Below are 26,332 nucleotides of genomic sequence, written 5' to 3'. Positions count from 1 at the left end.
GTTTCGTTTCAGGCCGGAAGTGTTAATAAGGAGTGCGACGGTGCGTATCTCGTGTCCTTCCCTACTTCTGTGACCGCGTCGCAAGGTTCCTGGGGCCAGTATCACGCGAGGGGATCTGGGGAGTTCCACCTGGGTGAGTGATAGGAGGTATGTAGGGGAGGCGGTACATTTATAGGTCTGTTGCTGATACCTTGATAGGATCGCTTGCATTTTCCTAATCCAGTAGGTCTGTTGCATAGTAAAGCTTGCAGAGTTAGTTATTCTAAACGAGCCCCGCAACTTCTTGCATTTCCATAGTGAATCTCAGGGGAACCCCATGGGCTTTCTTGCATGCCTGCTGCTTCACACAAGTGATTTCCATGCACGTGTCCTCATGAGCCCCAGTTGCGACGGATTCTGATGTGTCCCTCCGGTGCATGCCCTTTATTTTCTCTCTAGCCCGCTTACTCCATAATGCTTGCTCTCTTTCTGAAGCGGCTCCTGTTACAAGCACCCCAACTTTACCGCGACGCATCTCTTGTCTGTTCCCCTGTGTTGGTTATTTTCTGTTTCAAGAGCATTCAACATCACAAGCTTCTCTGTCCCCCCCCCCTTCCTCTTTGGTTGCGAACGTTAGATACGAGCTCTTTCATGTAGTTTCTAAAACACGCGTTAGTTAGGAAATACTACGGGAACGTGTTCACCAAATTTTCTATAAACATACCTTATATCTGTTTATGGGCTATTGTGGGTATTGGGTTTCTTCAGGCTAGTCTAGGTTTGCTAGGTCTTTGTGTTTCAAGAGAATTGCTTTGTTTCTTGGAACCCTGCTGTTGTGGATCCCTGATGCTCACTATTTTGGTTGCGCAAAGCTACGGCAAGCTCTCTTCCTGCTCCACCGTCCCCCTCTATAACAGTATTATGACTTGTACATGAGGCTTTCCACATATTTTGCAAGTTATGAATGGGATGTTCCTCCCCCTCCTAGTCAAAATATTTCTATGGGAGTTATTTCCAAAAGAAGACTTGCAGGCTGATCCTCTGTGCATTTACTTGGAAGTAAGTTCCATTGAGCCCAGTGGGACTTGTTCTGAAGTATATGTGTATAGTATTATGGCCTTAGCCTACTAGGTTTGCTCATAATGGCTATGTTCTACCTCCTCTGTTGAGACAGGATGCCTCTGAATACTCTTTGTTGGGAATCGGAAGTGGGCAGAGTGCTGTTACACTCAGGCCTTGCTTATGGGTTTCCCATAGGCATCTTGCCGCCCACTGTGAGAACAGGATGCTGGACTATTTATGATACTTTTCTCAGTCTGTTCAGATCTTTTGGTACATCCAAACACCCGGTACTTTCAGAGTGGTGCTATTTAGGTGTGGGGTTTGATCACATACTGGCAAATGTAGGTTGCTCAGTTATAGTTGATTGGGAGATCTTGCACAACAAATATGCTTCTCTGAAAGATCAAACTTTTTGCGGTAAAGAAAGTGATGGTAAAATTCACTGGAAAGTGTGGGATAACTCTTGCTTTGACACAACACTGTCTAACCTCCCCACAAACAAATTGGGCTGAATGCTCAATATACAGGTTGTCTGGAAGCGGCCACCAACCCTGTCTCCCTTCTTGAGGGAGTGACATGCAAGTATATATCGCAACTAGGGATGGAAAGATCTGTCAATTTAGGTTCTCTCAGTTTCTTATTTTTCTGTTCTTAAATTCAGTTCTCCCCATTTCTGCAGCAATTTGTGGTTTTTTAAAAAAAATCCTGATGAAAATTCTTCAACATTTTAGTGCGAATTTCTCCTAATAAACACATTTTTGTAAGTGGTTTTAACAAAGATACACATTTTTGCAAGCCATTTCTTATTATCTAATGCATTTTTGCATGTTATTTTCATACATATATTCATTTTTATCCACACTTTCCCCTCATACATGCATTTTTGTAAATATTGTTTTGTTGGCGAACTGTATCCCAAAATTCTAATAAATGCGAATTTCTAAGAATGGCTGTGTTTCAGTTCCATTTAAAGAATGATAGCTTGTTTTAAGAACAGGAGCAATTTAAGAATAGGATCCTCTGAAAAATTCAGTGAATAAGGCAGGGCAAGTGCACAACAAAAGCCTCATCTGGAAGAGCCCCCAAAAGTCTGCTCACTCAAGACTTTCCCTGACTGAGGATGGATTTTTCATTATCACAATCACCTTATCATTACTTAAATGATCCTGAAAAGAATAGCTTGCAATGTGACCCTTGAAGAGTTCAGTGTTAGAACTTTATGTTATGGGCTAGAGTTAGACTCCACCCTGTGGATTTTCCTTTGCTCTGGTTTTCATTTTCATTTTCAGTCAGCAATAAAGAAGCATGTTTGTTTGCCTGCAGTAAGTACTAAGAGTTTGTTTATTCTGCAGTTATTATAATGAGTAGAGCAGTATTGGGTGTTTATTGCTAAAGGGTGAAATAAAGAGATAACTTAAAGTGATCTGAAAAAAAATGGCCACCCTTTACTCTTTTCAAGCTCTCACTATACTCACAATCGTAGTGGCTATGTTTTCTTCTTTTTCTTGATTATGTGATAGCAACAGATGAAAACAGCCTTAGAGGAATAGAAATATTGCTATGTAAACTACAGTTAGCTAGCTGGCTGACTGGCTGAACCCTAGGCTGTAACCTAGGCCTAATTTCTGATTTTTCCAATATGTGCAGCTTAGCATGAGGCCTTTTCATGGTTTCTGGACAGGAAAATCAACCAAGCAAGCAGTAAAAAAAATTCCAATTGCTTTTCACAATTGGTTTCTAACACTCAGTTCATCCTTTGTATAGCAGCCAGTTAAAATGTTTTCCCTTGATTGTCCAACAGGAAGGAAAATTTAAAGGCCAGGAACAAGACATTAACAACATACCCTATAGTATTTATTTTCTCCCTGCCCTTCCTTAAACTTGTAGTGTGGACAAGTTAGTTTTTCAGGTGGAATCCAAAACTGAGATACCTGATGCATCATCAAAGCCAAGCCCAGGAGCTTACTGTCTTTACCAAAGTAATTAAGTTCATGGAGAATCAGAACACATCGACAGACCACAAGTGAAAAGGGATTCTAGCTATAGGCAAAGTCAAGCTTTTGAGTCTGGTTTCCTGGGGACCTCTCAAAAAAGGCTGAGACAGTTGCTAGGTAGGATGCTGAAAGCCAGGACCTCCAAGGTGGCTTTCTCTGAAATGCTACCGGTTCCACGCGCAGGACCAGGCAGACAGGCCCAGCTTTGCAGTCTCAATGCGTGGATGAGACAATGGTGTCGGGTGGAAGGGTTTGGATTTGTTAGGCACTGGGGAACATTTTGGGACAAGCCGGGCCTGTACAAAAAGGACGGGCTCCACTTGAACCAGAATGGAACCAGACTGCTGGCACTTAAAATTAAAAAGGTAGCAGAGCAGCTTTTAAACTGACTGAGGGGGAAAACCCGACAGGAGCTGAGGAAGGTCCAGTTCGGAATAAACCTCCCCCCTGGGATAAAAACCAAAGAAATGATGAAATTTTAAAAGGGGTAGGCCTAGAAGTAGGCATTGTGAGAGCAGGGGCACAGGATATAAATTCAGAAGAGCAAAATTACCACAGGCCAAACCACAAGTGCCAAAGACACTTGAAGAGAGAGACTGCTTACAAGTGCCTGTACGCTAATGCTAGGAGCCTGCGAACCAAGATGGGAGAACTGGAGTGCTTGGTCTTAGAGGAGAGCATTGATATAGTGAGCATAACGGAGACCTGGTGGAATGGAGAAAACCAGTGGGATACGGTTATCCCTGGATATAAACTGTATCGGAAGGACAGGGCAGGACGTATTGGTGGCGGAGTCACTCTATACGTGAATGAAGGCATTGAATCCAGCAAGCTTGAAACCCCCAAAGAGGCAGACTCCTCCACAGAATCGTTGTGGGTGGTGATACCATGCCCCAGGAGGGACTTAATACTGGGAACGATCTATCGTCCCCCTGATCAAAATGCTCAGGGAGACCTTGAGATGAGATATGAAATTGAGGAAGCATCCAAACTAGGAAATGTGGTAGTAATGGGTGACTTCAACTACCCGGACATAGACTGGCCGCATATGTGTTCCAGTCATGACAAAGAAGCAAAGTTTCTAGATATTCTAAATGACTATTCCCTAGACCAGTTGGTCATGGAACTGACCAGAGGGACGGCAACCCTGGACTTAATCCTCAGTGGGGACCGGGACCTGGTGCAAGATGTAAGTGTTGTTGAACCGATTGGGAGCAGTGACCACAGTGCTATTAAATTAAACATACATGTAACTGGCCAATTGCCAAGAAAATCCAGCACGGTCACATTTGACTTCAAAAGAGGAAACTTCACAAAAATGAGGGGATTGGTAAAAAGAAAGCTGAAAAACAAAGTCCAGAGGGTCACATCACTCGAAAATGCTTGGAAGTTGTTTAAAAACACTATATTAGAAGCTCAACTGGAGTGCATACCGCAGATCAGAAAAGGTACCGCCAGGGCCAAGAAGATGCCAGCATGGTTAACGAGCAAAGTCAAGGAAGCTCTTAGAGGCAAAAAGTCTTCCTTCAGAAAATGGAAGTCTTGTCCGAATGAAGAAAATAAAAAAGAACACAAACTCTGGCAAAAGAAATGCAAGAAGACAATAAGGGATGCTAAAAAAGAATTTGAGGAGCACATTCCTAAGAACATAAAAACCAGCAACAAAAAATTCTATAAATACATTCAAAGCAGGAGACCATCTAGGGAGGCGATTGGACCCTTGGATGATAAGGGAGTCAAAGGTGTACTAAAGAACGATAAGGAGATTGCAGAGAAGCTAAATGAATTCTTTGCATCTGTCTTCACAGTGGAAGATATAGGGCAGATCCCTGAACCTGAACTAACATTTGCAGGAAGGGATTCTGAGGAACTGAGACAAATAGTGGTTACGAGAGAGGAAGTTCTAAGCTTAATGGACAATATAAAAACTGACAAATCACCGGGCCCAGATGGCATCCACCCGAGAGTTCTCAAAGAACTCAAATGTGAAATTGCTGATCTGCTAACTAAAATATGTAACTTGTCCCTCGGGTCCTCCTCCGTGCCTGAGGACTGGAAAGTGGCAAATGTATCGGCAATCTTCAAAAAGGGATCCAGAGGGAATCCCGGAAATTACAGGCCAGTTAGCTTAACTTCTGTCCCTGGAAAACTGGTAGAAAGTATTATTAAAGCTAGATTAACTAAGCACATAGAAGAACAAGCCTTGCTGAAGCAGAGCCAGCATGGCTTCTGCAAGGGAAAGTCCTGTCTCAGTAACCTATTAGAATTCTTTGAGAGTGTCAACAAGCATATAGATAGAGGTGATCCAGTGGACATAGTGTACTTAGACTTTCAAAAAGCGTTTGACAAGGTACCTCACCAAAGACTTCTGAGGAAGCTTAGCAGTCATGGAATAAGAGGAGAGGTCCTCTTGTGGATAAGGGATTGGTTAAGAAGCAGAAAGCAGAGAGTAGGAATAAACGGACAGTTCTCCCAGTGGAGGGCTGTAGAAAGTGGAGTCCGTCAAGGATCGGTATTGGGACCTGTACTTTTCAACTTGTTCATTAATGACCTAGAATTAGGAGTGAGCAGTGAAGTGGCCAAGTTTGCTGACGACGCTAAATTGTTCAGGGTTGTTAAAACAAAAAGGGATTGCAAAGAGCTCCAAAGAGACCTCTCCAAACTGAGTGAATGGGCGGAAAAATGGCAAATGCAATTCAATATAAACAAGTGTAAAATTATGCATATTGGAGCAAAAAATCTTAATTTCACATATACGCTCATGGGGTCTGAACTGGCGGTGACCGACTAAGAGAGAGACCTCGGGGTTGTAGTGGACAGCACGATGAAAATGTCGACCCAGTGTGCGGCAGCTGTGAAAAAGGCAAATTCCATGCTAGCGATAATTAGGAAAGGTATTGAAAATAAAACAGCCGATATCATAATGCCGTTGTATAAATCTATGGTGCGGCCGCATTTGGAATACTGTGTACAGTTCTGGTCGCCTCATCTCAAAAAGGATATTATAGAGTTGGAAAAGGTCCAGAAGAGGGCAACCAGAATGATCAAGGGGATGGAGCGACTCCCTTACGAGGAAAGGTTGCAGCATTTGGGGCTTTTTAGTTTAGAGAAAAGACGGGTCAGAGGAGACATGGTAAAAGTGTATAAAATTATGCATGGCATTGAGAAAGTGGATAGAGAAAAGTTCTTCTCCCTCTCTCATAATACTAGAACTTGTCGACATTCAAAGAAGCTGAATGTTGGAAGATTCAGGACAGACAAAAGGAAGTACTTCTTTACTCAGCGCATAGTTAAACTATGGAATTTGCTCCCACAAGATGCAGTAATGGCCACCAGCTTGGACGGCTTTAAAAGAAGATTAGACAAATTCATGGAGGACAGGGCTATCAATGGCTACTAGCCATGATGGCTGTGCTCTGCCACCCTAGTCAGAGGCAGCATGCTTCTGAAAACCAGTTGCCGGAAGCCTCAGGAGGGGAGAGTGTTCTTGCACTCGGGTCCTGCTTGCGGGCTTCCCCCAGGCAGCTGGTTGGCCACTGTGAGAACAGGATGCTGGACTAGATGGGCCACTGGCCTGATCCAGCAGGCTGTTCTTATGTTCTTATGTTCTTAATCCAACAGATTAAACTTCACTCACTGTATGTTAGTACACTTTCTGGATGGAGGAATGACAGGGAATGTCACTGCTTTTCCTTCCCCTGGCCTGGTCCTCACATCCTCTCCACCAGTAAGGGGGAGGGGGGATTGGCTGGCACTAGGCGCCTTCCCCCCCATGCACCACCTAGAAATGTGACTGCCCCACCTAAGGAGGAAGGCTGGTTACAGGGCTGCTGTGGATTCTAGTCTTCCGTTGGAGTTAGCTAGCCATGCTCCTTGAAGTCTGTGCTGCTTATCTTCCAAGAGGGTAGAGGGAGACCTTTTGATTCTGGGATTTAATGATTGCTTCTTAAAATGGATTTTCTGCAGCAAGAGAGCATGCTAGCCAGGGCAAATTTAGCAATCTTAGCAGAGTTTAGAAACAATATTTTCTTTAGTTGGCTGCAATACCATGTTCTGGGTGTTCCGTTAATAATTTGTAGCCATTCAGTTAAAGTAATTTGGTGTCTTCTGAGTAGATTCTGAATCATTGTATCTCCTCACCCTCACATTACAGTCTCAATCTTCTTAGCCACGCTACTATGATACAGGCTTATGCAAGCCTGCTAGGGTGAGTAGAGGATGGGAACTGGCAGAGTGGTGACTCTGTAGTCCAGCTAGCGCTCTGTCTCTCCACCCCCGAATAATACTTAAAAATCCTGTTGACCTTTTGTTGGTGACAGCTACTGATTGCCAGAAATCCATGTAATTTGTCTTGTCTAGTAACCCCTGTGACTCTGGGTTAAGGAGAGGGGCCAGGACTATCTGAACGACTTTGGGGAAGTATGTCACAAAATGATTCACTTTAAACCAGGTGTAAAGAATCTATGCCCCCTCCACCTGATGATGCTGGACTAGAACTTCCATCATCCCTGAACCCTTGGCTAGGGCTGATCAAATTTGGAGTCCAGCAATATCTGGAGGATCTCAGTTTAAACTGTACTCTTTTCTTCCGTGTCTCTTAAGATGGTCAGACTGAATGTGCAGTTCTCTGGTGAGCTGCCCCATTTCTTCTGCTGCTGCCTCTTCCTGCTGCTTCTTGTTTCTTTTCTCCACTGTCTCATTAAGCTTTGTTTTTGTAGAATCGAAAGTGAAAGTTGTACGATCTTTTCTAGTCGGGTCCTGGATTCTTTTTCAGCGTGTTGCAGTGCAGGATGATGCTCTAACTCAGGGATCTCCAACTTTTTTGGGCCAGTGAGCCCATTTTTGGAATTTTGAGAGAGAGTGCCATGGGCGACAGTCACAAAATGGCTGCCGTGGAATGGGGGTGGCATAACATAAAATGGTTGCCACATCTAATAGAGCAGTAAAAGAGATAGGAAAACATAATGGTGCTGGCGTGCCCCTCCATCTCGTGCATTGTGGATGTTTGAGGGGATATTTACTGAGCTCTTTTGTAGGCACCATAGGAAGTACTGGGATGTGCCCTGGTGCCCATGGGCCCCAGAATGGTGATTGCTGCTTGCAAACAATTCCAGTGAAACTATAGTATACTAGGCACCACTAAAACAGATTCAGAATCCAATTAGGTGTGCAAGTGAGCCTTAGATGTATCTAATGTTAAGTCTGCAGAAAAGGCAAAGGGATTGTTTGATTCTGTACTGATGGCTTGTTATTTCTGAGAATGGAAGAGAAATGGTATAAGGTAGTTTGGTAGTTGGAACTGACTGTTTCAATGTTTGAAAATTGAATAGCTTTTTTGTCTTTCAGAGGAACTAGCAAAGCACCCTTAAGAAGAATTAAAGGAAACAGCAGAAATGTTGCGCAGGCCGTTACTGCAGGTAACATCTTATTTTCTTTTGAGACCATTTTTAAGTGGCATAATCTGTGATGCAGGAGACATGTATTATATAGAGTTGGAAGTTACTTATAATTGTATGACTGTTACTGGATTTTCTGGATGGGCCATTTTTTAAACTATGGGAAATGGGCACCTAGACGATATATTTGGAAAGGGAATAGGGACTTGGGAGGAAGAATGGAAATGATGGACTTCCAGTTTGAAGAAATTGCCCAAAATTGTAGAAGACCCATCAGTACCTGGAGTTGTGTATATTACTCAATAAATCTAGGGTTGTCCTTCTCTGGCCAGTTTGAACCAGGGCTGTGGAGTCGGTACGCCAAACCTTCGACTCCAACTCCTGTTCCTCTATTTTTCTACTGTCCGACTCTGACTCCACCCAAAATTGCTTCCAACTCCACAGCCCTGGAAAGGGCTGTAAATGTCTTTTTAAATTGGAAGCTCTCATAGCAGCATTTTTATCGCTGCCTGAATATGCGCTGATCTTGGCATCACAGCATTTGTCTTCATCTGGGTCCTGTGTCATACACTGACACAAAAAATGTTTTCCATCGTGAGTTACGGTGAAATGCTCAACTACAGCTGACTTCATAGGAAGCTTCTTTGACATTTTGAATTTATATTTTAAAAAATTTGTCAATCAAAATTTATTTTGAAGCTGGAGTTGGTACATTTCTTCCGACTCCACCCAAAATTGCTTCCGACTCCAACTCTCCGACTCCACAGCCCTGGTTTGAACATCACACTAAACTACAGTTTAGTGTGAAGAGAATTTGCCACAGCAAGCCTTGGTTTCACATGTTCCCCCTTCTCCTCCTCTTTCCGGCTATGCCAGAGAATGAGAGGGGAGCATGCAAGCCTAGTTCATTCTCACCACACTAAACTGTGGATCAACACAGAAGCAGCCAATGTGGTGCCTTCCCAATGTAGTGGGCTATAACTCCCATCTTCCTGACCATTGACCATGCTAGATGGATGGGGGTTATAGTACAATAACATCTGGAGGGTATCATATTGGCTATCCCTGGTTTAGCAATATAAATTAAGCTGTGGCAACCTTAATCAAGCATTATAGAAAGTGTTTTAGGAAAAGTAAACTTGCATTTATTGGCTAGGATTCTTGAATTTTGTGAATGCAAGGCTCCCTCCCATCCACAGAGAGCTCCAGTTGTCTCCCAACCCTCCAGAGGAGATTTTCGGAGGTCAAAGTGGTCTGGAGTTGGAAAGGGGAATTGGTGAAAATATCTTCCCCTTGTCACCAGCAGTATTCAGAAAGTGGAGTTCTGTTCACAGGAAGCTAGGATATAAGCCTATGTATGGCCACATCTGTACCTTACATTTCAAGTACTATTATTCCACTTTAAACACTTATGGCTTCCCCCAGGGAATCCTGGGAACTGTAGCTTGTGAAGGGTGCTGAGAATTGTTAGACTCCTATTCCCCTCCCAGAGCTACAATTCCCAGAGTTTGCTGGGAAGAGGGCTTGGCTGTTAAATCACTCTGGAAATTGTAGCTCTGTGAGAGGGCAAGGGGTTTGGCCCCGCACAGCTCCATCATGCAACCCCCAAGAGATTATTCCCTAGGAAATGCCGACCTTGACAGAAAACCTACTCCCTACCCCTGTTCTATTGCTTTTGCCCTTCATTTTCAGTTTTGTTTTTCTAGGTAATGCTTCAATTTGTGAGACACGAGTCTGAGTCAACGATGCCCTTAGTCCTTGAAAGATGTAAGTAGCTGTGCTTGAGATGAGACGGGTAGCCACTGTGGGTTACATAGAGTCAGTGTTGGATAGGGCTGTACACTCTTTGTACAAATAACAAAGCAAATAGGTCCAGTTTGGGCCTATTTGTATCCTTTCCAAATCTGATTGAAGCAGCTGCAGATCTCTACAGAATGGTTTGGCTAGTTACAGATCCATTTGTACAGATCTGTTGCTCAAAACAGTCTCTAATGAACCCAGACTCTGGGCGTCTCTGAAACTGAGCAATTAGAAAACCATAAAGGAGAACACCAGTGTGGGGAAGGAAAGAGGAAGGCTAGAATGCTATCATCCCACGTACCATTCTCCAATCAGTGCTTGGAAGAGGTGAAGTCTTAAAATGCAGAAATCTTTTGTAAGTTCTGTGTCTTAGAAATGTTTGGTGGGGGTTGGGTGGCATTTGTTCAGTTTGTGTAAGTTCTTAGTTCTTTCCAAATCAATCCCAGTCCCATTTTTATTTACTTTTTTTAAAACAAGTTTGTTATCCATGGGTTTTTTTATTCAGTTCTTATTGCTAAGAATTATTATTAAACCTTGTGGGCATATTTAGCCACAGCTTTCTGAATGTATTATTATCATCATCATCATCCAGTTGCTACTAACAAACAATAAGAAGCAGTCAGATTGTGTGGTTACACATTTATTATTATTATTATTATTATTATTATTACTACTACTACTACTACTACTATTATTATTATTATTATTATTAATTAGTCAGCCAGCCAAACCTTGCAGGCTTATTAGCCAGCTTTCTGAGTTAAGAACAACAACTGTTCTTGTTGTTTTTGTTGTTGTTATAATTTCCAACTGCTAATGACAGTGAATATTAAATAGTACTTTTATTTTTCCCTCACTCACTACTACTGTTGGCAATCTGCACCCTATATGATGGGTTTTTTTTTTAAAAAAAATCCTTCTTGGACAAAGCAAATTTAAAGGTGGCTAGCATGAAACCTCCTGGAGCTACCCACCTGAAATTTGACAAGGTTAATCTCCTCTATAGGAGCTACTATGTCCCCAAATTTCATGTCCCTATGTGCATATTATCTTCACAGTTCTGCCAGCCCATGCCTGCGTGATGCCACCTACACGTGTCCAGCAGCACAAACCTAATTTTTAAAAACCCTCATTTTTTTCAAAATCTGGAAGGAAGGAACAGGGTAAACACATGAATATGGCATGACTGAGCACTCAGTCTTTTTGGGGGGGAATGGTGGGGGTTTTTGTGGAGGTTTTTCTTTTTGGGAAAAAGCAAACTCTAAAGGTGAGCATATGAGCATGAAATCCAGTGGAGCCATCCGTCTGATATTTGGCAGGGTTAATTCCCTCTATAGGGGCTACCATGTCCCCAAATTTCAAGTCCCTGTGTGAAAAAACAAAACCGTTATGCCCATTTAATTACAAAACATCTCAGACTTTAACAGTGGTTAGCACAAAAACCCCTGGAGCTATCCACCGGCAATCTGTCAGATTTAATCCCTTGTATAGCAGCTACCCTGTCTCCAAATTTCAGGAAGAATGGCCATTTCAGTTTTGCAATGTAAGTCAATGAGATTTCTGGAGATTTATAATATCTGGATTGTGATCCAGATGTGAATCAGGTAGATCAGGTCTGAATCTGTCCAGATCTGATTGGGCCTGATCTGTATTTACAAATCGGATCTGGCAGTACTTGCACAGCCCTAATGTCAGATCATCCCATCGTTTCATTTAACTGTCTTTCATGCTGCCAAGAGTTTGTTTGTTTGTTGCATTTGTATACCGCCCCATAGCCGAAGCTCTCTGGGTGGGTTACAACAATTAAAAACATTAAAAACAAATATACAAATTTAAAAACACATTTTTAAAACGCAATTTAAAAACACATGCTAAAATGCCTGGGAGAAAAGGAAAGTCTTGACCTGGCGCTGAAAAGATAACAGTGCTGGTGCCAGGGACGCCTCATCAAGAAGATCATTCCATAATTTGGGGGCCACCACTGAGAAGGCCCTCTCCCTTGTTGCCAGACTCCCTCGGAGAAGGCACCCGGAGGAGGGCCTTGGATCTTGAGCATAGTGTTCAGGTGGGTTTGTGTCGGGAGAGGCGTTCCATCAGGTATTGTGGTCCCAAGCCATGTAAAGCTTTATAGGTTAAAACCAGCACTTTGAATCAAGCTCGGAAACATACAGGCAGCCAATGCAAGCGGGCCAGAATCGGTTTTATATGTTGTGTCTTCTTTAACCATACTGGCTTCTATCAGTTGACTTTTTGTTTGTTTTTAAAGCATTGAATCGTATCCAGTTACTTGGCCGTGTGGGACAGGATCCTGTCATGAGGCAAGTGGAAGGCAAAAACCCTGTCACAATTTTCAGCCTTGCAACCAATGAAATGTGGCGATCGGGAGAAAGTGAGGCATTCCAAGGAGGTGAGCAGGTGCAGCTATTGCAGGCTCAGTACTGTTAACAGGTGTAAATTTGGGGCTGTTCTGGCATCAAATGGAGTTAAGTGAAAGTCTCCACTCCTTCATTTCTGCATAGTTTAATTGAAGCCTGTATTAGAATTCCCTGTGTAATGAATCTGGGTGGAATGCCCTTTCCTCTGACACACATGAAGCAGCAACTGTCAGTTGCTTCTGACTTCTTGGCTCGCATTAGGCAAGCATCCCTCTGGCATGGTGGGGATGGCAGCATGGGCTCGTGCTGCACCTTTCACCAGTGTATGTGGCAACCATGCCCCCAGCAAATCATACTTCCAGTGTTAGGAGAAAAGGTTCTGTAGAGTTCTTCCATGCAAGGCAGAGGGATAGGAGGATTCTGGGCCTTTAATCGTATTGGGAAGGTTTTCAGAACCAAAAAAATGAATTAGACAAATAAACTGCACTCGTCAACAGCCCAGGGAAATGTAAACAAGTTGCATATACACTTCTTTTAAATTTCTGTTCAAAAATTATTTGAAAGATAAAATGTATAATACGCTATTTTTGCAAGTAATTTTAAAAAATCCTGCATGTACACTTTTATTATAATTATAACAAACAGTTTACAGTAAACAATTGCCTACCAAGATCCTGCTATGATTCTTCTAGTTCTACATCTCCTGACCTGCACACATAGGAAAAGGGACTTTTGCTACTGCTGAAAGCTATAAACCAGGAAAAGACAACAGTTTCCTAGCCTTGCAGTGGGTTCTAGCTATTTCCTGGAGGTCAACAAATCCCTTGTCAATCACAACCTTGATTTCACTTATTGGCTACAAACCTGAAAGGATGGGATTAGAGCAGCCAGCTACAAGCTCATTTAACAGAAGTTGTGGGGAGGGGGCAGATGATGTTGTGGCATATGTCTCTTGAACCAGACCACCTAGAAACTTATTTTTTTAAATGAAAGCTGAGAGTCTGGAGATTGAGGTGACTCACCTGGAGAGGACCCCAAAATCCAGAGTCTCAGGGCAAAAACTGGAGACCTGGCAACCCTATTTTGAGCTAATGATGACCCCTCTTGTGTGGAGGAGCTCTATGCACTTATCACAGTATAAACGAGAAGCCCCTTCACATAGCCACTGAATGCTTGGCTTGTTTTTGTGTGTGTGGTACTGGCATACGGAGTGGCTACACAGTGCCACCCCGTGGTTATGTGTTGAAAGAACATGGGATGGAGTTCAAGTGAACACCCCACAAGACATTTTAACCCAGCTTTCCTCCACCTGGTGCCCTCCAGATGTTGTTTGACACCACCTCCCATCATGACCCCCCCAAGCCAGCATAGCCAAAGTTTAGGGATGATGGCAACATCTGGAAGGCACCAAGTTGGAGGAGGCTGCTTTAGCCCATTCTCTAGAAAAAACCACAGATCCATGGGTCCTTATTTGTTCTGTGCTTCCTTTGACCGAGGTGATATTACACAGAAGACAACATGGCACAGGGTCTCTGTGTTCAGGCCGGGGCTGAGAGACGTGGCTTATCAGTATGTGAAGAAGGGGTGAGTTGAACTAGAGTAAATCTGCATAATAGTCAGGCATTTTAAACCCTAAGAACTTGTTGCTAGCATATGCTATACTTCCCTGTACAGCCCTCCAGGTGTAACTTGACTAAAACTCCCATCATTCCTGGCCATTGGCCAAGCTGACTGGGGCGGTAGAGAAAAACTGGAGTTGGTGGTCTGGCCTAGTGAATGAACTAAATGAAGAGGTCCCTAGTTCAAACTTTCCTCTGCTATGAACTCAGATGATCTTAAGCAAGCAACTCTCGGCATCAGATGCTAGTCTGCATTGGGGGGGGGATACCAATGCTTACCCATCTTGCGGTATGGATGGCCAGGATAAAATATGCCAAGCGTTTTGAGCGTTCGGAGGAGCTTTGTTGTTGTTATGTGCCTTCATGTCGATTACGACTTATGGCGACCTCCTCTAGGATGCACACCTTAACATGGTGAGGGAGTTTGAGAGTGTCGAAGAAGCTGAGAGCAACGCCATTCAGGAGTCTAGACCAAGAGGCTAGACTTCCAGCAGGGTCACCCAAGGCAGAATGGTCAAAGCTGAGACACCAGACTAAGATACATCCAGACTCAGAGGAAGGCAATGCTAAACCACCTCTGAATACCTCTTACCACAAAAACCCTACGAACAGAGTATCAGAGGAGCTATACAAATGCAAAGTGCTACTTGTGCTTCTCTTAGGTTTTATACATTTTTTCTTTGTTCTGTCCATTTCCATCTGTAATCTAAATCTAGCCAAGGCAGCAGATACCATATGCACGATGATCATTACAGACCCAGTGTGGTGTAATGGTCTCCATGCAGTCAGCAAGAAGGCCCACTGGCTGACTTTGTTACAGTCACTACCTCCAGCCTAACCTACCTAACAGAGTAGTTATGAGGATAAAGGGAGGAAACCATGTATGCTGCCTTGATCTCCTTAGGTGAAGAGTGGGACAAATGTAATAAATAAATAAGCCTACTCACAACTTAGAATAACAAATATGTAAGGACCTAGAAGAACTTTTTCCATGGCCCACTCTGGTAAGACAGTGGTTGCATACACTCCATACATTTAAAGCACATGACTTGGGAATTGTGGCTTGTTGAAGGTGCTGGGAATTGTAGCTCTGTGAGCTACAGTTCTCAGGATTATCTGGAGGGAATCCATGTGCTTTAAATTGCTTTAAATGTATGGTATGTACGCAGCCAGCGTAACCTCTGCGGCCTTGCAGTAGTAGCCTTTAGCATCTTCCTTCCCTCTAACCTTCTGTGATTGATGAATTAGCTGATGCATGTTAATGGTAGCTCTGCAAGCTCTCATTTAATTATAAGGAGGTAACCTCAGAATTAAAGGGCAATGCTGCCATTACTCTCCACATTGTCTGTACTTGGCTCTTTACAGGGCTCGGGTCTACGTGGAAGGGAAGATTGACTATGGTGAATATATGGATAAGAACAATGTAAGGAGGCAAGCCACAAGCATAATCGCAGGTAAAAGTCTTCATATGTCGGAAGGCAGAGCTGGGGTCCCAATCCCGGGGAGCTGGATCCCGGAGAGTTGGGAGAAGAGTATTCGGATGGATGGCAGAGGGAAGGGGGAGGAACTTCCCCCCTTTGGAGCAAAAACGAAACAGAGGAACTGCCAGTGATAAGGTCGCTTAGCAACGGGGAGCCTGAGCCCTCCCTGGACATTCTCACACCTCCCCCTCTTTCAGGCTCAGAGCAAGAGGGGGAAGAGGGAGGGCTGCTCACAGCCGAAAAGCGGGGAGGCAGTTTACCATCAGCCCCTCCCCTATCCCCCATCCTGGAATCGGAAACTTCAGAAGAGGAGGGGGTGATGCTTCCCCCCTCACCGCGCACACGCAGACAGCTGAAAAGACAGGAGAGAAGGGGGGGAAGGCGGGCAGTACCTGAGGGGCAGTTAAGGAGGAGCGAAAGATTGCGCGCCCGTTTGGCCCCTTCTTAAAGAACAGGCGGGAAGAAGTCCCTTGCTCTGTCAACTTTCTCCCAATGCCGCAGGACCTGTATCCCTGTATTGATTCATGAGAAAACGCAGTCTTTGTTTGGACATTACCCTAATAAAACACGAATTAACTACAATCGTTGGTCTGGTTCCTGAGTCACATCCTGGGCCTGACAGCTTGACAGAGCCACCTAAATCACCCTCAACGCTCTCTTCACTTGACTGGGACAAGATGTCAAAGGGAGCAGTGGGGGGGACGAACCCCACTTCTGAGACGGAAGAAGTGGAACTCCTGAGGACTAAGGTAGCTGATTTGCAGACGGATGTTCAAGCCTTGCTAGCAGCAGTCAAGGCGCTGAAGACGGATAATCAAACCTTGAAGGCCACGATAGACCAGATGCGAACAGCCCCTCCAGCTGCCGTAGTAAAGGTTCCCATTGGATTGCCCCCAAAATACGCGGGACAAAGTGATCAGTTAGCAACCTTCGTGGCTCAATGTGAGTTATATCTGGATGTCAGGCACACGGAATTTCCAGACGATGGGGCTAAAGTAGCTTTCGTGATTAGCCTCCTGGAGGGAGAAGCTGCAAAATGGGTGACTCCGTATCTCGTGAGAAAGGATACTGTCTTAGGAAGGTACAGAGGATTTATACAGGAGATGACCGAGATGTTTCAAGACCCGCAAAGGGCTGAAACAGTAGCGCGGCAACTAGGCGCTCTGAAGCAAGCTAAAGGGACTGTTTCCGAGTACACTAACGCTTTTAAAATTCTGTCCCAGGAAACTGGTTACAATGACGCCGCCCTGATGTTTATGTAGCGGAGTGGATTAAATGCTGAAATCCTGGATGAGTTGGCCAGGACCTCCCCCCCCCCGCTGACCTACCAGGGCTCATCCGGCTATGCCTACAGATAGATCACGGGATGGAAGGAAGGCGCCTGGAAAGGAAGCAGGAGGTCCCGAGATACTCAGCCTCGGCATCCGGCAACAAGACCCTTCCCACTACAGGGATGGCAGGTAATGCAGCTGAGGGACAGGGAGGGGCTAGGCCAAGACTGTCGGAAGAAGAAAAGGAAAGACGACGCCGGGAACGTTTATGCTTTTATTGTTCAAAGCCGGGCCATGTGGCCAGAGACTGTGGACTGAAAGGGGGGAAAGCCGAGCCGTCGGGAAACTAGAACACCCAGTCCACGTGCAGGCCGGTGGACTGGGGGCAGCATTGTATAAAGGCCCCCCAACGATCCAACCTCCCTCAAAGGGGGTGTTGGTCTTGCCTATTCGGATTACAACTTCCAGAGGAGTGGTGTTTAATTCCACTGCCTTAATTGACAGTGGAGCCTCCACAAATTTTATTGATGCAAAGTTAGTCAAGCGTCATGGAATTTCCCAGTGGAAACTGGACGCTCCCCTAGCTGTGGAGACTATCGATGGGAGACCCCTGAAGTCAGGAGGGGTGACACAAGCCACGGAGGAAGTGAAACTTCAAATCCCTGGGCACGAAGAGTTCATTTCGCTATACGTGTCAGATCTCTCGAACTTTGAGGTGATTCTGGGAATGCCCTGGCTAGCAAAGCATGAACCCAAAATAAGTTGGAAGGAGGCGGTGGTGTGGTTCACCTCACAGTATTGCCAGGAGAACTGTCAACCTGAAGGAATCAAGAACACCTTAGCGGGGGCAGTGCAAGAGATCGAGCAAGTGACCCTGCCGCCAAAGTATGAAGAATTCAAAAATGTGTTTGATGAAAAAGAGGCAGAGACTTTACCCCCCCACCGCCCTTACGACTGTGCGATTGATCTAGTGCCAGGAGCCAGCATCCCATCAGGGAGAATCTACTCTCTCACAGAGAATGAGAGGGAGGCCCTGAAGGAATTCCTGGATAAAAACCTGAGGCGAGGATTCATACGCCCCTCACAATCCCCTGCTGGAGCGCCACTATTGTTTGTGAAAAAGAAGGGGGGGGAACTCAGACCCTGTAACGACTATCGCGCATTGAACCAGATCACCATCCCCAACAGCTACCCGCTGCCTGATCTCAGAGTTGCTGGACCGACTGTGCTCTGCAGAAATCTTCACGAAGTTGGATTTGAGAGGAGCGTACAATCTGATCAGAATGAAGGAGGGAGATGAATGGAAAACAGGATTCTTGACCGCTTACGGACAGTATGAATACCTGGTCATGCCGTTCGGGCTTTGTGGAAGTCCAGGAATTTTTCAAAAATTCATGAACGACGTGTTTAGAGACTTGTTGGACACGTATGTAATCTGTTACTTAGATGATATCCTGGTGTTCTCAAAGAACCAGGAAGACCACGACCAGCATGTGAAGACGGTGTTGAAGAGACTGAGAGAAAATCACCTGTATGCTAAATTAGAGAAATGTGGATTTGACCTCAAGTCTCTAGACTTCCTTGGATATCGAATCTCAGCGGAAGGCGTGGAGATGGACCCAGGGAAAGTAAGCTGCATATTGGACTGGGGCCAACCTGTCACCAAAAAGGATGTACAACGGTTTTGGGGGTTTGCCAATTATTACAGAAAGTTCATTCCAGGGTTTTCCAAATTAACAGCTCCTCTGACTGACTGTTTAAGGGGGAAGAAGAAGTTTCAATGGACAGAGAACGCCACCGAGGCCTTTGAGGAGCTGAAGAGAAGGTTTGCTACTGAGCCCATTCTGCGCTTTGCTGATCCGAACCGCCCTTTCGTAGTGGAAGCAGATGCTTCAGATTTTGCCATCGGGGGGGGTCCTGCTACAATTAGACCAAGAAGGGAAGGAGCTGCACCCCTGTGCGTACTTCTCTCGGAAGTTAAAGCCTGCAGAGAAGAACTACACAGTTTGGGAGAAGGAGCTGCTGGCCATCAAGGACTCTTTTGAAAACTGGAGACAATACCTAGAGGGGACCTCTCATCGAATTGAAGTGCGCTCCGACCACAAGAATCTTGAAAGCCTCCAAACAGCCAGAAAGCTGAACCAGAGACAGATAAGATGGTCCCAGTTCTTCACTAGGTTTAACTTCCAGATTACTTACCATGCCCAAGCCAAAAACCAGAGAGCGGATGCCTTATCCAGACAGCCACAATACAAAGAAAGTGAATCCGAGGACCAGCCTCAGTACGTAATCCCGCCAGAGAAATTAACGTTGGGAGTATGCCAGCCTTCATGGGAAGAGGAACTCAAAAAGGCACAACAAGAAGATGCAGACATGCTAAAATATCAGCAGGAGACGGGACAAGGTCAAGACTCAGAAGTAACCTTTCACTGGAGAAATGGACTGTTATGGTTCAAAACCGCCAGATATGTGCCAGAAGGGGAATTAAGGCTCAGAATCCTACGCCAGTGTCATGATTCCATCACAGCGGGACACTTTGGGATTTACAAGACCATTCAGAACGTGGCCAAGGACTTCTGGTGGCCTAAAATGCGTAGGGATATTGAGAGTTATGTAAAGTCCTGCTCTGTCTGTCTGCGGACAAAAACACAAACAGGGACACCAGCAGGACTGTTACAACCATTGCCTGTCCCACACGAACCCTGGAAGGACCTCTCCATGGATTTTATAACTGATCTACACAAGTCCCAAGGAATGACAGCCATCTTAGTAGTGGTGGATCTACTTACCAAAATGGCACACTTTCTTCCTTGTGCAAGGGCCTTAGAGGCTAAAGAAACGGCCAAGTTATTCATAAAAGAAGTCTACCAGCTGCATGGATTGCCAAACAGCGTAGTCTCAGACTGAGGAACTCAGTTCACAGCCAAATTTTGGAGAGCAATGTGGAAACAGTTGCAGACGGAATTAAAACTCTCCTCCGCCCATCACCCCCAGACAGATGGGCAGACGGAACGCTTGAACGCCGTTTTGGAAAGATATTTACGAAGTTATGTGTCCTATCAACAGACTGACTGGGTATCATATTTGCATTTTGCAGAGTTCGCCTACAACAATTCTCTGCACTCCAGCACTCAACAAACCCCATTCTTCGCTAATTATGGATTCCATCCTAAAGTCTTTCCAAGCAGCTCAGAAGGAATGCTGGTACCGGCAGCTGAGAACTTCCTTAAGGAATTGCAAGCGGCGCAACAGACACTGAAACAGCAGTTAAACGAAGCCAAAACGGAGTACAAGCGAGTTGCTGACCTGCACAGGAAGGAGGGCCCCCCCCTTCAACCGGGAGACCAGGTATGGCTGTCCACCCGCTTCCTCCAGATGCCGGGCAAATGTAGAAAATTACAAGACAAGAGGGTGGGTCCTTTCGAAATAGAAACTCAAATCAATCCCGTGGCGTACCGACTGAAGCTGCCTGACACGTTTAAAATACATCCTGTGTTCCATCGATCCCTCTTAACGAAAGCCGCCCCTCCCAGTGAGTTACGGCCGGAGGAACCTCCCGGAGCTCCACTCCTGGTAAATGAGCAGCTTGAGTTTGAAGTTGAGGAGATCTTAGATTCCAGGATCAGACGCCACAAGCTGCAGTACTTGATTCACTGGAAAGGCTATGGGGTGGCTGACAGATCATGGGAAGATGCAGCTGATGTGCATGCTCCAGAATTGGTAAAACTTTTCCATCAACGTTTTCCCCACCGTCCCAAGCCAGACAAGGGGAGGGGGGCACAGCCTGGAAGGGGGGATGGTGTCGGAAGGCAGAGCTGGAGTCCCAATCCCGGGGAGCTGGATCCCGGAGAGTTGGGAGAAGAGTATTCGGATGGATGGCAGAGGGAAGGGGGAGGAACTTCCCCCCTTTGGAGCGAAGACGAAACAGAGGAACTGCCAGTGATAAGGTCGCTTAGCAACGGGGAGCCTGAGCCCTCCCTGGACATTCTCACACCTCCCCCTCTTTCAGGCTCAGAGCAAGAGGGGGAAGAGGGAGGGCTGCTCACAGCCGAAAAGCGGGGAGGCAGTTTACCATCAGCCCCTCCCCTATCCCCCATCCTGGAATCGGAAACTTCAGAAGAGGAGGGGGTGATGCTTCCCCCCTCACCGTGCACACGCAGACAGCTGAAAAGACAGGAGAGAAGGGGGGAAGGCGGGCAGTACCTGAGGGGCAGTTAAGGAGGAGCGAAAGATTGCGCGCCCGTTTGGCCCCTTCTTAAAGAACAGGCGGGAAGAAGTCCCTTGCTCTGTCAACTTTCTCCCAGTGCCGCAGGACCTGTATCCCTGTATTGATTCATGAGAAAACGCAGTCTTTGTTTGGACATTACCCTAATAAAACACGAATTAACTACAATCGTTGGTCTGGTTCCTGAGTCACATCCTGGGCCTGACATCATATGACAAGTCTGGCAGGGCACTGGCAAGAGTGGGGTACTCTTGCTGCCCATTCATCCAAGCTGTCCTTCTCCTTCTCTTTGGACCATATGCTAGATTTAAGCTGCGTGCACACCATATTTCGAAACAGTGGACCAGCTTGGGCAGATCCTTGGAAGTTCGAACTAAAACTGGGAACGGATTCACTGGCCCACTGACATTGGAGTCACCAGCCTCCACTGTATTGAAAGCACATTCAAAGCACCTTCCCCCAAAAAGAACACTAGAACTGTAGTTTACCCCCACAGAGCTACAGTTCCCAGCACTCTTAACAAACTACAGTTCCCAGCAGTTTTTTTTTTGGGGGGGGGAATCGTGCTTTAAAAGTATGTTGTATACACGGCCTTAGACATAACTGAGTCATGTTTTAAATTACTAGCATGGGCCACTAGGTGTCACTGTTGGTGCTATGTAGGAATGAATTGATCCATCTATTTCTGGCCTGTGTCAGTCTTGCACATACTCCATGTTCTGGCCCAACGTACACATTTCTATATTTATTTCATTCTAAAATAAACATTTATTAAAATGCATTCTGGTACATCTTTCGAACCGAGAACTACATTCCAAAATTTGGGAAAGTGGCAAAATCCAAAAAATTATTACATTCCCGTCGGCACATTCATCCGGAAGATGTGGATCAGGTCACTTCTCACTGGAATTCACAAAGATCAAATTCCTCAAGCATCCCGAAAGCTATGCTTGTGCGGACTTCGCAAAACGCTCTAGTGGATTCTTGCTCGTGAGCCTTTGTGCGCTTTCCCTTTGCTGACAAGGGGCTGATCAGGTTCTGTTTGCTTTCTAAGGGAAAGCGAGCCTGCGTGAAAGTTCAGAGTCTAGAGTTGAGCAGGAAATTCTTGACTGTCTGGCTATGCCATTGATTACAGGCTTTCTCCCAGCTTCCTGCTTTCTCTGTCTACCAGGGTGTTTGTTGCAAGAAAGGCTTTGAAAGCCTCTTGGGGAGGAGACGGAGTTGGCTAAGAAAAAGAGAGGAAGGGGAGAAAATAAGTCCCTTACAAGTAAACTCCCACAGTGTGGTAGTAACTTTATTAGGACCAACTAAAATGTCGCAAAGTCACGAGGAAGCAGGTTACAGCATAGAAGCCATTAGCCTTATTTTGACATTTTTTCCTCGTGCATTTGCATTTGTTGGGGGCCAGTGGATTGAGGCTGTGTAGAGACCCTCCACACGAGAAGGACCCTGTCCAAAAGTCTGGAAAACTGCTTCCTGCAGAACAGATAATCCTGGAAAAGCTGCACCCACCCATAATAGTGGGGGGGGGGGAGGAGTCAGACCATCCTGTCCCCATGCTTGGAAAGAAGCAGCATGCTTCTGAATACCAGTTGCAGGAAACTGTGGGCGGGGAGAGTACTCTTGTCCTAAGGTCCTGCTTGTGGGCTGCCTGTAGGCATCAGGTTGGCCCACTGTGAGAAGAGGATGCTGGCCTTTGGCATGATCCAGCAGGGCTCCTCTTACGTTCTTACAGTTAAACTGGCAATGCGGTTTCCCCCTATGCCAAAGCCACACAAGTTGGGCCATGGAGGCTAGCCCTGCTAGCACGCAGAGTAGCCACTCCACCCACCCACCCACCATCATCTGCACATTTGGCTGGTGCGTGAAAGGTGTCTACTTGCAGACTGATACACACACGGAGAGTTCATCCAAAGGGTGGAGGAGCCCTTTCAGCGGCCGGTGAGAGTTGCAGATAACAAGGTCATGCCTGTGAGGTGCATAGCTTAAACATGCTGCCCTACCACTCCCCTCGGCATGTGGTGGCCATTGTCTGAACCCCTATTCTGACTCAGTTTTTGTGCCCATACATGTTCAAATGTGTAACTAGTCTCTCTCTCTCTTTCTCTCTCTCCCCTTGTAGATAACATTATTTTCCTGAGCGACGTTTATCGAGAAAAGTTGTGAACAGGCTGCTTTTCGACTAGGTCTTGAGTTATTCCTCTTTATTATATTTCTTTGTAGCATTTCCTAATTCGGCAATCATGTGTCTCCTATGGTTTTCTTTTCCCTGATTAAAAACAACCTTTTGTACAAACAAGGAGCATGTGTGAGTGCTCTGGGTCTATTTTATTCCCCATCCCCCTTTCTTGATTTATCTGTGTATACATCTGTATATTTCACTTCTTAGGGAAAACCTGGGGTGGGGGGAGAATGTGTTTTTATTTTTCTGTTCTTTATCATGGCTGCTCTTTAACACTGTGTGAGTGGAAAAGTATGATGAGATTGGTTTGCATCGGATGGGTGTTAGGCAAATTGGCAAGGCCCAGACTCAGGCCACATTCACACCATACATTTATTCCACGATTATTCCACTTTAAACACTCACGGCTTTTCCCCAAGAATCCTGGGAACTGTAGCTTGTGAAGGGTGCTGAGAATTGTTAGGAGACACCTGTTCCCATCACAAGAGCTACAATTCCCAGAGTGGTTTAACAATCACGCCCTCTTCTTGGGGAACTGAAGCTCTGGGAAGGGAATGGGGTCTCCTCTCAGCTCCCTTCACAAACCACAGTCCCCAGGATGCTTTCTAGGAAGCCATGACAGTTTAAAGTGGAATAAATGTCTGGTGTGAAAGTGGCCTAGAGCCAAATTCGATAACGGCATTGGCCCTATATAGACGTTCAGATTACTTGTGCATGAGCAGTTGTGTGAGGGAGAGCCCTGACCGGCTTACTTCATTAACTTTCTTTTGTTTCAGCCCCACAGAAGTAGGCTGAAGATCTGGAATGGAGGAGCCTCTGGTACAGACTGGTGGGGGCTCCCCATGCCATTGCCAGCCATGAGTGTGCAGGTTTCTAAATTCTGCATGGAGCCTCCCTGCTTCAAGCTTTCATGCTCCAACTCATAGGGCAGGGATGAGGCACCTCTGGCCTACAGGCCTAATTAGGCCCACCTAATTCAAGTAGCAGCTAACAGACCCTTTAACAACCCCTTTCAGTTAATATTTTAGCAGTGATCATTGCAGAGCCATTTGAATAGCAGTCTTAATAATCACTGATCTCTTTATATACCTCATTCCAAAATTTCTCAAAAGTGGGCGCTCCCACCATAAATGGACGTATGTGCCTCTGGTAACACACCTGTGCCAACAATCCAGTGCCAACCCTGAATTCATATGGGATACTTGTACTAGTGTGTGGTATTGCCTGTGTGATATTTTTAAAGAGTATTATAATTGTTTATTTTTCATAACAGAGTTTCAATGCTTCCCTGTGCTATTCTCTGGACAAACAATAAAATATAATACAGTAAAACTTTGTTAAGGCACCTTAGTGTACTGCAGAATTGGATATACTGCAGGTGTAGCCATACCCCTCAAGTAAAATATTGTACTGTATACCCTTTTTTTTGTCCTCTGTGCTCCTTGTCCTTGGTGAGTCTTCTGTTTGCTTCCTCTGGGTATTTCTTTCTTCCTCTCAGTATTCTTTTTAAAGATCTGCTTCCTGGCGTCCCCCCTCCTTCCTGCTCTCTTCCTTCCTGGCAGTGTTTTTCCTAAGGGATGCTTATTTCTCGAGCCTTCTTGGGTTATTGTGAAGACTTTTTTATTAACTTGTGCTTCTTCCTTCTCACTCAGTTCCTCAGCCCCGGTGGGTTCTTTTGCCTCTCTAGGAACCAGTACTCTAGTACTCACTGCACCTTGCAATGCAATTTTCATTATAATGTGGAAGCCCTATACTGCAGGTGCATCCTTTGTCCCCTGATCCCTACATTATAGTGAGGTTCTACTGTAATTACAGAACAATAAAAACAATAAATAAATTCTTGTGTAAAAATGTCAGTAGCAGAAGACAACAGCATAGAGAAAAACAGCATCGATAAAAGTATTTTTAAAAATATGTTTATTTAATCAAGAAAAAACATACAAACAGAACAGTACAGATCTTGAATTAAAATACAATATTTGTATCTTTGGTAGTAAAGCTAAGACAGATTTATTTCTGCTTGGGACCTTGGAACGCTGCTGCTGCTCAAAGTAAACAGTACTGGACTAGGTGGGCTGGTGGTGTGACTTGGTATAAGGCAGCATCCGATGTCCCATGTCAGTGTCCTTATCCCCGGCCATGTGCCTTTTGGATTTCTATTCTGTATTGCCTGATCTCTGTCCTAAATATAGCACGTTGCTCTAGATGCCAATGGGCCATTTAGTCCAGCAAAGTTTACTGCTCTGATCTCTAAGGAAGTGCTACCTGAGATCCCTTAACACAGGGGTGGACAATCTTCCTTCAAGGGTAATCTGTTGGGAGCTGCATATTGGCAGTGGGTGGAGCAAGAGCCAGATGCAAAATATTCTGGATTACTAAAATGGAATAAAGAGCACCCTGCTTCAGCTTCCACCCTGATGATCTCCATTTCAATTCTGTGCAGGTCTACTCAGAAGTAAGCCCCATGTTTAATGGGTTTTCTTTCAAATAATTTTATATATAAACATATAATTTTTTTTTGAAGTACAACAGACCAGTACAGCTATTATTCTGGAAAGCAAGTAAAAGTAATTCCTTTCTGACTGTTGTGTGCTACACACAGCTAGGCAGGAGGGGGGGAGATTGTTTTCCCCAAGCCATGCAACTGGGGGAAGGGGAGTATACCTATGTAGAAAGGTTGGGGCAACCACTTTTAAAGCCAGGAAAATTAAGGACAAAATGAACAGGAGGGAAGCAGTTTGACTAAGATGGAAGAAAGGGGCAGCTCCAGAAGACATTTGGCAGTGGGGTCTGCTTAAAATCTGACAGCCCACCTGTGCTTTTAACTGCAGGGATTGAATCTGACTTGTCCTGAGCTGTGCAATGCCTTTTTCCCGTTTAGCGTTATGTGATAGGCACAGAGATTACAGATCACATATGTCCCCAAACTGCATTTTTTCTAGGTGTGT

The 26,332-nt window shown here is 45.2% G+C and overlaps 1 protein-coding gene across 3 annotated transcripts; it reads left to right on the top strand.

Moving 5' to 3' along the window:
* On the top strand, positions 1-23,501 carry SSBP1 (single stranded DNA binding protein 1). 3 transcript variants are annotated; one of them, XM_061638758.1, is made up of 7 exons: positions 1-133; positions 8,382-8,452; positions 10,138-10,198; positions 12,498-12,638; positions 14,103-14,190; positions 15,591-15,679; positions 23,325-23,501. In XM_061638758.1, the coding sequence occupies exons 2-7, from the start codon at positions 8,429-8,431 to the stop codon at positions 23,366-23,368; spliced, it is 447 nt and encodes a 148-aa protein (XP_061494742.1). In that variant the 5' UTR covers positions 1-133; positions 8,382-8,428; the 3' UTR covers positions 23,369-23,501. The 3 variants fall into 3 exon arrangements, with proteins under 3 accessions (XP_061494742.1, XP_061494740.1, XP_061494741.1); XM_061638756.1 differs by having other exon boundaries at positions 14,097-14,190; XM_061638757.1 differs by having other exon boundaries at positions 1-147; positions 14,097-14,190.
* The last annotated feature ends 2,831 nt before the right edge of the window (positions 23,502-26,332 follow it).

This window comes from Rhineura floridana, chromosome 8, assembly GCF_030035675.1.
Source record: "Rhineura floridana isolate rRhiFlo1 chromosome 8, rRhiFlo1.hap2, whole genome shotgun sequence".
NCBI classification, from domain to species: Eukaryota; Metazoa; Chordata; class Lepidosauria; order Squamata; family Rhineuridae; genus Rhineura; species Rhineura floridana.
Note: the sequence above shows the minus strand (reverse complement) of the source record. Positions and strands in the feature narration are given on the sequence as shown.

What these genes read in the sequence shown, in the direction of transcription:
- SSBP1 (XM_061638756.1), top strand. Translation starts at nt 8,429, where the DNA reads ATGTTGCGCAGGCCGTTACTGCAG. An exon ending in TGCGCAGGCCGTTACTGCAG is followed by an intron (nt 8,453 to 10,137) that starts GTAACATCTTAT and finishes TTGTTTTTCTAG; the next exon opens with GTAATGCTTCAATTTGTGAG. An exon ending in AAGTGAGGCATTCCAAGGAG is followed by an intron (nt 12,639 to 14,096) that starts GTGAGCAGGTGC and finishes GTGCTTCCTTTG; the next exon opens with ACCGAGGTGATATTACACAG.